The sequence below is a fragment of the Asparagus officinalis genome, chromosome 2, assembly GCF_001876935.1.
Source record: "Asparagus officinalis chromosome 2, Aspof.V1, whole genome shotgun sequence".
NCBI classification, from domain to species: Eukaryota; Viridiplantae; Streptophyta; class Magnoliopsida; order Asparagales; family Asparagaceae; genus Asparagus; species Asparagus officinalis.
The window spans coordinates 15,810,119-15,822,906 of NC_033795.1; the positions used below are offsets into that span (position 1 = coordinate 15,810,119).

At 37.6% G+C, this 12,788-nt stretch overlaps 1 protein-coding gene across 1 annotated transcript in view; it reads left to right on the forward strand.

Moving 5' to 3' along the window:
• LOC109830382 (E3 ubiquitin-protein ligase HERC2) overlaps positions 349-12,788 on the forward strand; it is a 13,405-nt gene continuing 965 nt past the window's right edge. Inside the window, exons 1-8 of the mRNA XM_020397632.1 lie at positions 349-767; positions 4,746-4,832; positions 7,299-7,388; positions 7,523-7,609; positions 7,690-7,806; positions 8,753-10,840; positions 10,940-11,086; positions 11,795-12,330. Of these exons, the coding sequence (XP_020253221.1) occupies positions 720-767; positions 4,746-4,832; positions 7,299-7,388; positions 7,523-7,609; positions 7,690-7,806; positions 8,753-10,840; positions 10,940-11,086; positions 11,795-12,330 (3,200 nt within the window). The 5' untranslated portion in view covers positions 349-719. The remainder of the gene's footprint in view (positions 768-4,745; positions 4,833-7,298; positions 7,389-7,522; positions 7,610-7,689; positions 7,807-8,752; positions 10,841-10,939; positions 11,087-11,794; positions 12,331-12,788) is intronic.

A 12,788-nucleotide genomic window follows, 5' to 3' on the forward strand; every position in this document is an offset into this window, starting at 1 on the left:
ACCGGTCCAAGCGAACTTCTCTTTGGTAAATTTCACAAACCACCCTGTGGACTGTGGAGAGGTTCGCAGGAACTTTCCTAAATTCTGTAAATTTCATAAAACACCCTTAAAAAGTTTGAATTCTGTTGTTTATTTCTTAAAAATGGTAGATTACACAATTTAGTCTTATTCCTTCAGTTTCTCAAAATTCAAGGAGGTTCATAAAGCTTCTCAAGTTCCGGAGAGTTTTGTGGAATTTACAAATATCAGGAAGATTTTATGTAAGTTTCCAAAAGTTAAAGGGGTTTCTTGAAATTTACTCCTTTCTTTCCTTTTGCTTGACTTTTTCCCTTTTTATTTTCTTCTGCCATTTAATTTAGTCCAATTTATTCCGCTATTTTGACTCGAGCCCCATCCTTCGGCCCTCTAGATTTCCTGCTCCTCTTCCGCGGTGATCCGACCGCCGTTCGAGTCCGGTTACCGCGCTGAGCGGTCGGAAAACCGCCCATTTCACTCCCATTGCAGCTCTCATCTTCACTCCGAAGGACCTTGCTCTCTTGAAATCTCTCTTTCCTTTTTTGATTTCCCCCTATATTTTTGTGAGATCTATTAAAGGCGATAAGTAGGGCTAGGGTTTTGGATGAGAATCCTGGAAGAGATCTGCGATCGATGTCGATGAGGATTGGTCTTAGTCTTGAGAGATCGATGCGGTCGGCGCTGAGGAGAGGTTTTCAGATGGAATGGCTGATTTTGTAGGAAAAGGGAGCAGCGATCGGGACTTTGAAAAGGTACTGGAGATCTCTTCTTCATTGATTTCTGGATTTTATTTATTTATTATTCTTAGGGGGTTTGGAGTTGAAAACTTATGTTCATATGTAAATTTGATTAACACAAGCAACAACTGATAACTTTAGAGTCATCCCTAGGTGCATTGTAAAGTAAAAGTTTCCTTTTTATTCGGTTTTTCATAGTAAATGTAAAAGTTGGGGTTATTAATTGGTGATTCAAGGGAGGATTGCGCTTGAGATAGCGAACACTACAGCGATCAGCAAGATGATAGTTGAAACTGAACTTGGTTATGACCGATAAGCAAGCCAAATGAGCGGAGACTTAGGTTGGTAATGTTTGTTCAAATGCTTAAATGATTCTGAAATTGCCCAGGCTCGGTTAGGTCATTCAGCTTTGCCAATATTGGGCTTTAATGTTTATCCTTTTTCAGTGTTTGATTCAAGGAGGGTTTCATTTGGTAGCCGATAACCAGTGTAAAGTATAGTTGAATTTATATCAGCATGAACCTTAAAGAATATGAATTGACTGGAAGAGTAGGGTTCATGTTTTCGATCTCGGAAATTTGGTATAAAGGCTTCATTGTTGTTTAGTTAGGTTATGGAGCAAACTTGACTCGGCTCAACCTTCTCAAAACCATTCATAACCCTTGAGTCCTTGACAAATACTAGTGTGAATGCATTTCAAGAAACATGTTAATATTGTATTATCATCAACCATTTGAGAGTTTTAAGATTGACTAGTAAAATTAATGACATCATGTAGTACTCTTAGTATGCATGCTAAATTTTTATTTTCAAAATTTCCCTCAACCTAACAACAATTAATAACTATGTCAATCAACAATTAATAACTTTGTCAATCTGAAGCATAAAAATGATGCTATTATGTATTAATGAGTACATCTATTTCTATTAGCTAACAATGTTCTACTTGCTATTCCATATACTAAATATTTCATAAGGCATATCTTCTAATTCTCATCCACTAAGTATTGAAAATACCATTGCCAATAATAGTGCTACAAGAACATTTTTGATTGAGATTTGAGTGTAGTGAAAACAGTAAATCTGTTTGTCTCTTACCATGTTTTTGAGGTGAAAATGCGAATCAAGGCTACAAGCGCCAAAAAGGCGATCGACTGAGTGAAGCAAAGTGATAATATTAAAAAAATTTAAACTTACGAATAATGCACAATTACATACAATATCAGTAAATTGTAATAAAAATAGATTAATTGCAGTCAATCATAAATTGTTGTAACTAATAAGAAATATATTGTCTAAATAAAGTATTGACCAGCAACAAAATACTAACTACTAACTATTAACATACATAATTTAAGTGATATGTACCATGTGATGCATTTTCAAAATGATAGACACATTATTGAAAAAATTAACCACAAAAGTAGAAATAAAGAAAATTAAAAAAGTGAAACCGTCAACTTTCGTTTGGTGATTGTTAGTGGTCATTATTTAGTGCAAGGAGCCTAGGGTATTTAAAGGTGGCCACCAAAGACAAGGAATGATGAGAAAGTGAGAGAGTTGAAGAGCCATAAGTAGTCCTTAATGAGTCATATGTGGCTATTGGCTACATTGACTTGATATATTACCTGAAATTGCATGTTAGCATCGAGCTTCTTGTTGGTGTACACTTGAAGTAAAGTAGTATAGAAAATAGAAGTTTGATAAGCCTCCTCAAAACTCAAAATAGAGGCGAGGTGTATGGCTTGCCTCACATGCCTCAAGCGAGCGCCTGGGTTCCTTTGGCATAGCACTCACCTTCGTAACTTTCAATGTTGTAGTTAATCACTAAGGTTGAGGTACAAAATTGCCTCGCTTGAGCACCTGGGATACTAAGGTGTGGCGCTTTTAGAGTAGCGTGGTTAGGTGACAATTATCACTAGAGTTAGTTGTGACAATGAAGGTCACTCAAAGGTCGAATCAAAAGTTAAAACTATTTGAATTTCAATCAACAATAGCATCCAAGAACTAATGAGTTAACATTGAAAATTTGAATTGATCTTGGCCAAACTTGACCAGTTAAGATTACACTAAAATCAATTTGAAAAACATGAGCCGAAATTGAGCCTTTGTCGTGAGATTGAATATAATCAAATATAGTTTGAGAAGAATGGAGCATAGCAATAATCGAGTTCTTTAATTAATTTTATCAATATGTATGAGAATGCACCCATACGAACTTTACCAAGCTTGTGCTAAGCTTCCAGCTCCTAGCGCTTATTGATAGCTCTGTACATTGATACTAGGACATACAACTAAGAAACCTTGTGATCTATCTTAAGTTGACTACACCAGGATAATGAGAGGAAACCACTAAACACGATTAATGCAAAGAATTAGAACATGTCAACAAACTTAACACTAATTGTCTTGCAAGTTTCTTTATACCATTCAAATAAACTTGAAGAGAAACTAAACAAAAGTACATGAAAAAATATAAGCCATATACGTTCTCATGTGTTTCCTAGAGATATCTAATCGTGTTCTTTAATTAATTTTATCAAGATTAGAGTTCGTATGGGAATGCACCCCATACGAACTTTACCACGCTTGTGCTAAGCTTCCAGCTCCTAGCGCTTATTGATAGCTCTATACATTGATACTAGGACATACAACTAATAAATCTTGTGATCTATCCTAACTTGACTACACCATGATGATGAGAGAAAACCACTAAACACGACTAATGCAAAGAATTAGGACATGTCAACAAACTTTACGCTAATTGTCTTGCAAGTTTCTTTATAACGTTCAAATATGCTTGAAGAGAAATTGAACAAAAGTACATGAAAAAATATAAGCCATATACATCCTCATGTGTTTCCTAGAGATACCTAATTCCAAGATGGGTTCCTATGTAACTCATCCAATAACCACAGAGAAAAATAAATTTTTGTTTGGATATTCATGCGCGAATATAGTCCCACATCAGAAAAGTTAAAAAAGAATGACGAGTTTAAATCGAAATTGGGTCCAATACCAAATAACTTAAGTTTTTGGGTTATGTTGGTTTCTATTTTCTATTTAAGGCCCATTGACTCCCAGTTGGCCTAATTGCTCCCTAACAAGTGATATCAGAGTTAAAATTATGACTCAAGAAAGATGTAAAGTCAAATGTGGTTGGCATGCTGTGTTGCACTATTACTACCGGTGTAGACTAAGACTAGTTAGCCCAAAAGTGGTTGAAGATCCTTTGAATGTTTGTAGTCATGTTCTGCCACATAATTACTATTTAGACCCAAAGTCAGATTAAACCATGAACATATAATGCCTGAGATTGCTTGTAGGAGTGATAGTGAACATGTTAGCTCACTGATGGTGGAAGATCCTGCGAATATTGAGTAGCATGCTGTCGCTACATAGTAGTCGGTACAGATCAAGTCAGAGAAGGGTCCATTCTCGTGATTTATTGAACTATGCTCACAAATTAAGAGGAGATTATTAGGGTGTTTATGCGTGAGAATAGTCCCACATAGGAAAAAAAAAGAAATAGTGATGAGTTTAAGTTGGAGTTGCGGTTAATATCTAATAGTACAAGTTTCGGGTTATTTTAGGTTCTTGGCCTTTATTTAAGGCCACTGACTCCCGATGAGCTCGATATCTCCCCAACAATTTGTAATGTAGATTTATCTTTAGATTTAAGGCAGAGTAAATTAGGTAATTGCTCCTATATATATATGAGACTCGCACAGACTAATTAAATGCTAGGTTTTGAGTCTTGACTAGCAAATTTTACTTCTTAATTTTCTACCTTAATTTATTTATTGCTACTTCATCTGTTGCATAGTACTGAATATTGATTATATGTTAATTATATATATGGCCTTGAAAGTACTAAACTCTTAAAGCCAAAATGTTGCTTGTTTGCTTCCATCCATTTGCTTACTTTGTTTTATTAAAGATGAGTATCAAGTTGTTATTCATGTTCTTCTTCTTGCTTTTCTTTTTCTGGAGGCACTTGTTGCTTTGAAGAAAGGTGCTCAATTGCTCAAGTATGGTCGTAAAGGAAAGCCAAAGTTCTGTCCATTTAGAATATCTAATGTAAGTTCTTTCACACACTGTTTCTTGATGGAAGTAGCTCATAATGGAATAATGTATTACTGATTCTCATGCTTAGCTATTTGTAGCTATTTGGTTAAAACTTTGAATTGAAATGAACTTACACTAGGTAGATCAATCTGCTTAGGAAGAATAACCAGAGAAGACGTCACACAAAACAGAAAGGACAAGTTCTTATGTTAGTCGTATCTTCCAGCAACGCTCATTAAGTAATGCTTGTCTTTGGTAGTTTGTTGAGGAAACTTGATTAGTTACAATCTCCTTGAAAGTAAATGTCTCAGCAGGCTTTTAGATGCGGAAGAAGAGAAATGAAAAGGATCAGAAATATGGCGGACGACAATATGTTCGCATTTGTAGAGAAGGATTCCCCCCCCCCTTTGGTTAACGTAGTCATTCTCATATCTTTCGTTCAATATATGTCTTGCATCCAGTTAGAAGTACCCCAGTGATGTATAAAAGACGCGTCAAGAATTGAGGTTTATTACCAAGTTGGATATAGATTGATATCCTCACATCTCATATATTCACGTTTCGTATGTGATTAGAAGTTGAAGCTTAATGGACTAACATTTTTGGGTCTAAAGTGGAGTCTATTATTAATTCTCATAGTCATAGGTCAAGCTTCTTCCAAGATATGGCATATTAGGGTTGATCCATAAAAGGTTAAGCATAGAGTGGGTAGTTTTGCACTGTTACAAATAACCGAGACCCGATCCAACCTGACCTGGCCCTTAGCCTGTACCGTAATAGTTTTCTAACTTAGTAGTCTATTACCTGATATGTCTTTGTTGCTTCTTCGTTGGCTCTGAGTCAAAATATATGGGTTTTACTCCATATGTGGTTCTAAAAGTAAGATGAAATTGATTATATAAGGGTAAGGCATTTTTAATAGGTTATGATGATATGTCACACATATATGGGTTTTACTCCATATGTGGTTCTAAAAGTAAGAAATTGATTATATAAGGGTAAAGCTTTTTTAATAGGTTATGATGATATGCTGCAACTTATACCTTCGCTGAAATTCGACGAAAAACTAGAAAATTGAAGCTTGTAGGCATTCTCTAACTATACTTATGACCTAGAAAGTGGGGTTAGGACATAGATAGCACCTGGGTCCATTATCTTTTTTCTAAAGGGCTTGCTATTGATCAATGTCTTAGAGGCTAAGAGTATGGTGCAGTAAGAATTCTGAGATACAAAATGGCAGCTTGTTTTATGTAATTTTATTTGGGATATTATATGAGGCTAATTATTTAGGGTATAATATCACGCCTTTGGCCCGCAAGATTGTTCGCGCAATGTGAGCCCTGAGACTCATTAAGTGCAGCACTATTACTTCTCGGGAGGTCATCTATCCTAGTACCTTTCTCACTCAAGCACGCTCAACTGCGGAGTTGTTTTGTAAATCCACTGTCAAAAATAGCTAGCCATTGGTACACTTGAATTCCATGCTTCATCTTAGAAGCCCATTGATATCTCATTAAGTACTTGATGTGGGGGCAAAAGGTTAGGGTATCACAGTCACCCCCACTTTAAATATGCGATGTACTCGTCGCAACATGGTAGCATACACCTGTCTAACCTAGGATCACCATGAGGCACTGTGGATCCTAGATATGACTCTTATGAGTTCTAGAGGCCGCCTTGTAGCACTTAGTCTTTTTATAGTACTTAGTTTCATACTTCTAGCTGGCTAACCGCGCTGACACCATTGTGTCATTCTTGGGCCCCAAAGCCCGTTGGTGCGTTGGTGCAATGTAAGCCCTAAAACCCTCCTAGGTGCAACACCATAACTTCCCAGGAAGTCACCCATCCTAGTACTACTATCGCACAAACACGCCTATTTGTTGAGTTGTTTGTTTGGAAATCCTTTGCCAAAAGTGGCTAGCCATTGTTACTCTTGAATCCCATGCTTCATCTTAGAGAGCCATTGAAATATGATGTGGGGCTGAAGGTTGGGGTATCACGTATTGTCCCTCATATGGCAGACTCAACTTATTTTCTTCAATCAAATTTAGTTGTAGGCGTTTAAAATATGCTGCACAAAAAAATTCAGCATGGTCTCAGACTACTCAGGAAATGTTGATAGAGGGTGGTGAGCAGTACAATTTCACCATACAAATTTTGCACCAATATCTAGAGATAGTATGCTAGTTTGCTGTTATTTTCATTGCAAATGGGATGGTTACTGATAGATAAGAGGTGGCAAAATGTAAGTAATCTACTAGAAATATTCTGTGGAACTTAGACGCATATTGGTTAGCCTGATGCTGATGTTGACTAGGGAAATGGATGTTGTCGTTGAACACCCCACCCCTTCTTTTTTTTAATGTATCCATTCATATGCACAGTCAGCACAGTTACCGCATGATTCTATGAAAACCCATCACAAGAAATTGATAAGGAGATTTAATGTTGTCTTTTTGTTATATCTATGCTTTGCAGGATGAGTCACTGCTAATCTGGTTATCCAGTGGCGGAGAAAAAAGTTTGAAGTTAGCTTCTGTATCAAAAATTATTCCAGGTCAAAGAACTGTGAGTCCGTTTCTGTGACTGCTTGTTTGTTTGTCTTTTTTGAAGCCTTAAATTCTGCTAATTGATGATAATTTAATAGTATTTTGGTTTGGTAATCTTGGGATCATCAATTTTCATATTTATTTATTCAACAGCCTGTTTTTCAACGACATTTGCGTCCTGAAAAGGAGTACTTGTCCTTTTCTCTTATATACAACAACGGGAAGCGGTCTCTTGATCTGGTAAATATACCTGGTGTGGGTCTTGTTGCTATTTATAGTTTTGACTCTATGTATTTTGATTCTCATTTTATGTCTATTAGATATGCAAGGATAAAGTTGAGGCAGAAGTGTGGTTTGCAGGCCTCAAGGCGTTGATATCTTCATTGCAGGACAGTCGGTCAAAAATTGATGGATGGGCTGATGGGCTTAGTTTTGACGTAATGATTTATCTCCGTTTGGCCACATTGTTTGATCATCTTTGTAAAACTTCTGGATAAAATGAATAGTGATACTCGTGTAATATGGTTATCCAGAAGTTTTGAAGTTTCACACTTGAATTTTTGCATTAATGTTACTATTTTGAGTTAATTTTCTTCTGCTTTCAAACATATTATTTCTCCATTAATAACGATGTAGGGTCTTTAGGGATATTTGGGTAATACTGTGATGTTTGATATCATCCAGTACCAATTTGACTTACTACCTCATTAAACCGGAGTTATCTTCATGACTTAGGTTTGAGCTCACAATGATGCAATAATTTGACCTACTCCACACGTTAGTTGAATTGTGAGACGAACATCTCACATCTGAGCTTAAATAAAATTTTGAATGGACTTCTATGAGCAACGGTAAGGAGAGTCCTAGATGGAACTTAGTAACAAGTGGCTCTTTAATGAGACTAACATGAATGCGTCATTGAAATGTACAGTTTTCAAGTTACATAAACTTCAGTGTAAACTCATTTCTGAGCATCGAACTAGAAGCTGGAGTAAACGCACAAAGCACCTTGAAAGCATTAAACATGCTCTCAACGTTATAATGGGAAGAAATATTTTCAATTTGATTGTGTGGCCTTTTTTTTTTATTTCACTTAACTCATTTTACGGGAAGAAAATGTGCTCGCTCTTTTTCTGTTTTTTCAGTTCAACAGAGACTGAGAAAGTGAGAAGAAATGGGCAACACAGTGATTACAACGAGACTGATAAGATGTTTCATATATCAGTTTTTGGTCTAAAATCATCCTATCATTTGACATATAGCAGTTTACTTTCAGTATTCTTTCTGACGAGTTTCTATTGGCATCAGTTTTCCATTATGTGCTTTTATTAATTTCCACGATTATTGGTATACTGATCTAGTGATTCATTAACATTGTTTCAGGATGCAAAGGACTTGATCTCCAATAGTGCAAGTGACAGCTCCATCAGCACCATCCTGGATATTAGTTCTCCAGACAGTAATTTGCACACGAGTACACAATCTGTAATTTCTTTAGAAAACTTGACACCTTTAGAAAGATCAGATGTAACAAATATGCACGTGAAAGGATCTTCCTCAGATGTTTTTAGGGTCAGTGTCTCTAGTGCACCCAGCACCTCCAGTCATGGTTCTGCACAAGATGACTATGATACTTTGGGTGATGTGTACATTTGGGGCGAGGTCATACGTGACACTTCTTCAAAGGGTGTCAATAGTAGAAACATAAGTCATTTCAGTTCAAGAACTGATGTTCTTTTACCAAAACCTTTGGAATCCAATTTAGTTTTGGATGCCTTCCATGTGGCCTGTGGTGTCAAGCATGCTGCTCTAGTTACGAGACAAGGTGAGTTATTTACATGGGGTGAAGAATCTGGAGGCCGCCTTGGACATGGAGTTGAAGCAGATGTAATTCACCCTCGCTTTGTTGAATCTCTAGCAGCCTGTAATGCTGATTTTGTTGCTTGTGGTGAGTTCCATACTTGTGCTATATCTTCAGCTGGTGACTTGTATACTTGGGGAGATGGCACTCATAATGTGGGGCTTCTTGGACATGGTACTGATGTCAGTCACTGGATACCAAAGAGGGTTTCAGGACCCTTAGAGGGTCTGCAAGTTGCTTATGTTAGTTGTGGAACTTGGCATACTGCCTTGATAACTTCCATGGGGCAACTATTCACATTTGGTGATGGAACTTTCGGTGTCTTAGGCCATGGAAATAGAGAAAGTGTTTCATATCCGAGGGAAGTGGAATCATTGATGGGGCTGAAAACAATTGCTGTTGCATGTGGAGTGTGGCATACTGTCGCTGTGGTAGAAGTTATAGTCACTCAGTCTAGTGCCAGTGTATCATCTGGTAAGTTGTTCACTTGGGGTGATGGAGACAAGTATCGCCTTGGGCACGGTGATAAAGAACCACGACTTAAGCCCACTTGTGTGCCTTCTCTGATTGATTACAATTTTCACAAGCTAGCATGTGGTCATAGTCTTACAATTGGATTGACAACTTCAGGAAAGGTTATTACAATGGGAAGTACAGTTTATGGTCAACTTGGCAATCCCCATTCTGATGGAAAGCTTCCATGCTTGGTTGAAGAAAAACTTTCTAGTGAATCTGTTGCGGAGGTTGCTTGTGGTTCATACCATGTCGCAGTACTGACATCGCGGAGTGAGGTCTACACTTGGGGAAAGGGTGCCAATGGAAGGTTAGGCCATGGAGATGTAGAAGATCGGAAAACACCTACACTTATTGAAGCTTTGAAGGATAGACCTGTCAAACGTATTGCCTGTGGCTCAAACTTCACTGCTGCAATATGCCATCATAAGTGGGTAACTGGTGCGGAGCAGTCTCAATGTGCAGCATGTAGACAACCATTTGGATTTACTCGAAAGAGGCACAATTGTTACAATTGTGGACTTGTGCATTGCCATTCATGCAGTTCAAGGAAGGCCTTAAGAGCAGCATTGGCTCCTAATCCTGGAAAACCTTATAGAGTATGTGATTCTTGTTATGTTAAATTGAACAAAGTGCTTGAACTTGGTGGGAGTAATAACAGAAGAAATGCTAATCCACGTCTTTCTGGTGAAAGCAAAGAAAAATTTGAAAAAACAGACGTAAAGTTGTCGAAGGCTGTCACACCTAGCAATATGGATTTGATTAAGAATCTGGATATTAAGGCTGCCAAATATGGAAGGAAAACGGATGCATTATCTTTGATTCGAACCCCTCAAAGTTCCTCATTGTTGCAGCTAAAAGACATTGCTTTTGCTAGTAGAGATCTGCATCGAGGTATCCCGAGACCAGTTCGGACATCAGCACAATCTGTGAACTCTTCAAGAGCTGTTTCTCCTTTCTCTAGAAAGTCTAGTCCTCCCCGCTCCGCGACGCCGGTCCCTACAACTTCTGGGCTGTCCTTCTCCAAAAACATTTCTGATAGTCTAAAGAAAACAAATGAGCTCTTGAATCAAGAAGTTCAAAAGTTACGAGCTCAGGTATGGTAGACATATGTTTTCATATTGCACTATCTTTTATTGTGACATTGAGTCCCTTCAGCTTATGGAACCCATTTATGTTGTCACGTCCTGGATTAGGTTGAGACTCTGAGGCAGCGCTGTGAACTTCAAGAATTTGAGTTGCAGAAATCTGCAAGAAAAGCTCAAGAAGCCATGGCATTGGCTGCAGAGGAATCCGCGAAATCCAAAGCAGCAAAAGAAGTTATAAAATCTCTTACTGCACAGGTAACTTTTGTGCTTATCCTTCTTCATTATACTAATATTTCTCATTCTGTCATGATGTTTAATCAAATATTAAAGATATGTTTTGCTATTATCATTTGCCAATTTAAATAAATCACCTGATAACTCCGAGTGTTATATTAGTTTTTATAGGAGTTCCATAGATTAGCAAGAGTGATGCAATAGTTTAGTTGTGCTCTCATATAGCCTTTTTTCCGCAACTTTCATCTACATGGCTTTACCTTCCCCTTCTGTTTCCGAACTTTAATGAATGCTATTCTTTGTCCATGGTAGTTTTTCCCCATCTGGGGACTTCGTAAATGTGTCAATACCATCACAATTATCTTGCAATTGCAATATTCTCAACCTTATGCTGCAATGTTTTATGTCAATCTTTACAATTATATTTCTTTTTTACATCGCGCGTTTTGTGTCCATATTCCATGGCAATCATTTTTCACCATCATTTTTGAGCTTTGATTCTTCTCGCTTGGTATTCTTTAAGGTTACTTTATGTTCACTCTAGTCTGCTATCCATCTTGTGTCATAGGAGTACAAGCTTGACTAATGATTTTTCATGAATGTAAATCCTCCCCTTTTCCCTTCAATTCAGCAATACATATTTTCTGTCATGGTTTTATAGTTCTTATAATCTCTTTTATTTTCATGTTGCCTTATAATACACAATATTCTTTGGTGCCCATGATATAGCTCAAAGATATGGCAGAGAGGCTGCCCCCTGGTGTCTATGAAAATGAAGATATAAGGCCAGTTTACTTGCCAACTGGCAATGACCCACACTTCGACAATCTCTCAAGTTTAAATGGAATTCGCCAGCCAAACAGTGAAAGCAATGAGCTGAACCTTCCATCAACTACAACCATCAATTCCAACCACATAAATGGGACTTCCACACCAAATTTTGCATCAGCTGATACTCTTGAACCCAATAAATCAAATACAAGATTCCCAAACGATGGGGTACTTGGTTCCCATATGAAGGAAGAGCGATCAAGAGAGCGTGACAATAATGGAGATGTGAGTGCAGCTAGTGTTAAAACAGAGAGCCCTGACAGCAGAAGGTCTGAACATATTCGAAATGGTGATACAGGTTTGATGTCCAGAATCCCCAATTTGGGTAGCAATCAAGTAGAGGCAGAATGGATTGAGCAGTATGAACCTGGCGTGTATATAACCCTCATGGCCCTTCGTGATGGAACTAGAGACCTGAAAAGGGTACGGTTCAGGTAAATGATAAATAACTAATCCTGATGCCTATATTGTGATATCTTTTTCATGCATTCTTTCTCCTGCAGCTCATCTGGTTCAGTATTAGATTCAACCTGCATTTAAAGCGTTGTCACTTATATTCTGTTGAAAAATATGTTCATGAATACCTCGATTAGATCTTTCGTTATTTGCTTTGCCTATCAATGCTTGCATGTCCACCTTCTTGTAAATTCTCTCCCCCATCTCTTACAGTAGCTGTCCGTAACAATGCCTTCCCTTCCTGCAGTTTGATAACTTTGGATACGATTTGGAAAACCTTGAATTTGTGATCTCAGTAGCTCATTTATGGAAAATCCTGTCTTTTATGGACTACAGTTCCTTAGCAAACAATGTCGTATGATTTGTTGCATACTGTTAATTGTTAGTTTTTTGGGGTAAATTTCAGAAAACCCCCCTAACTTTGGGCATTCTCTGC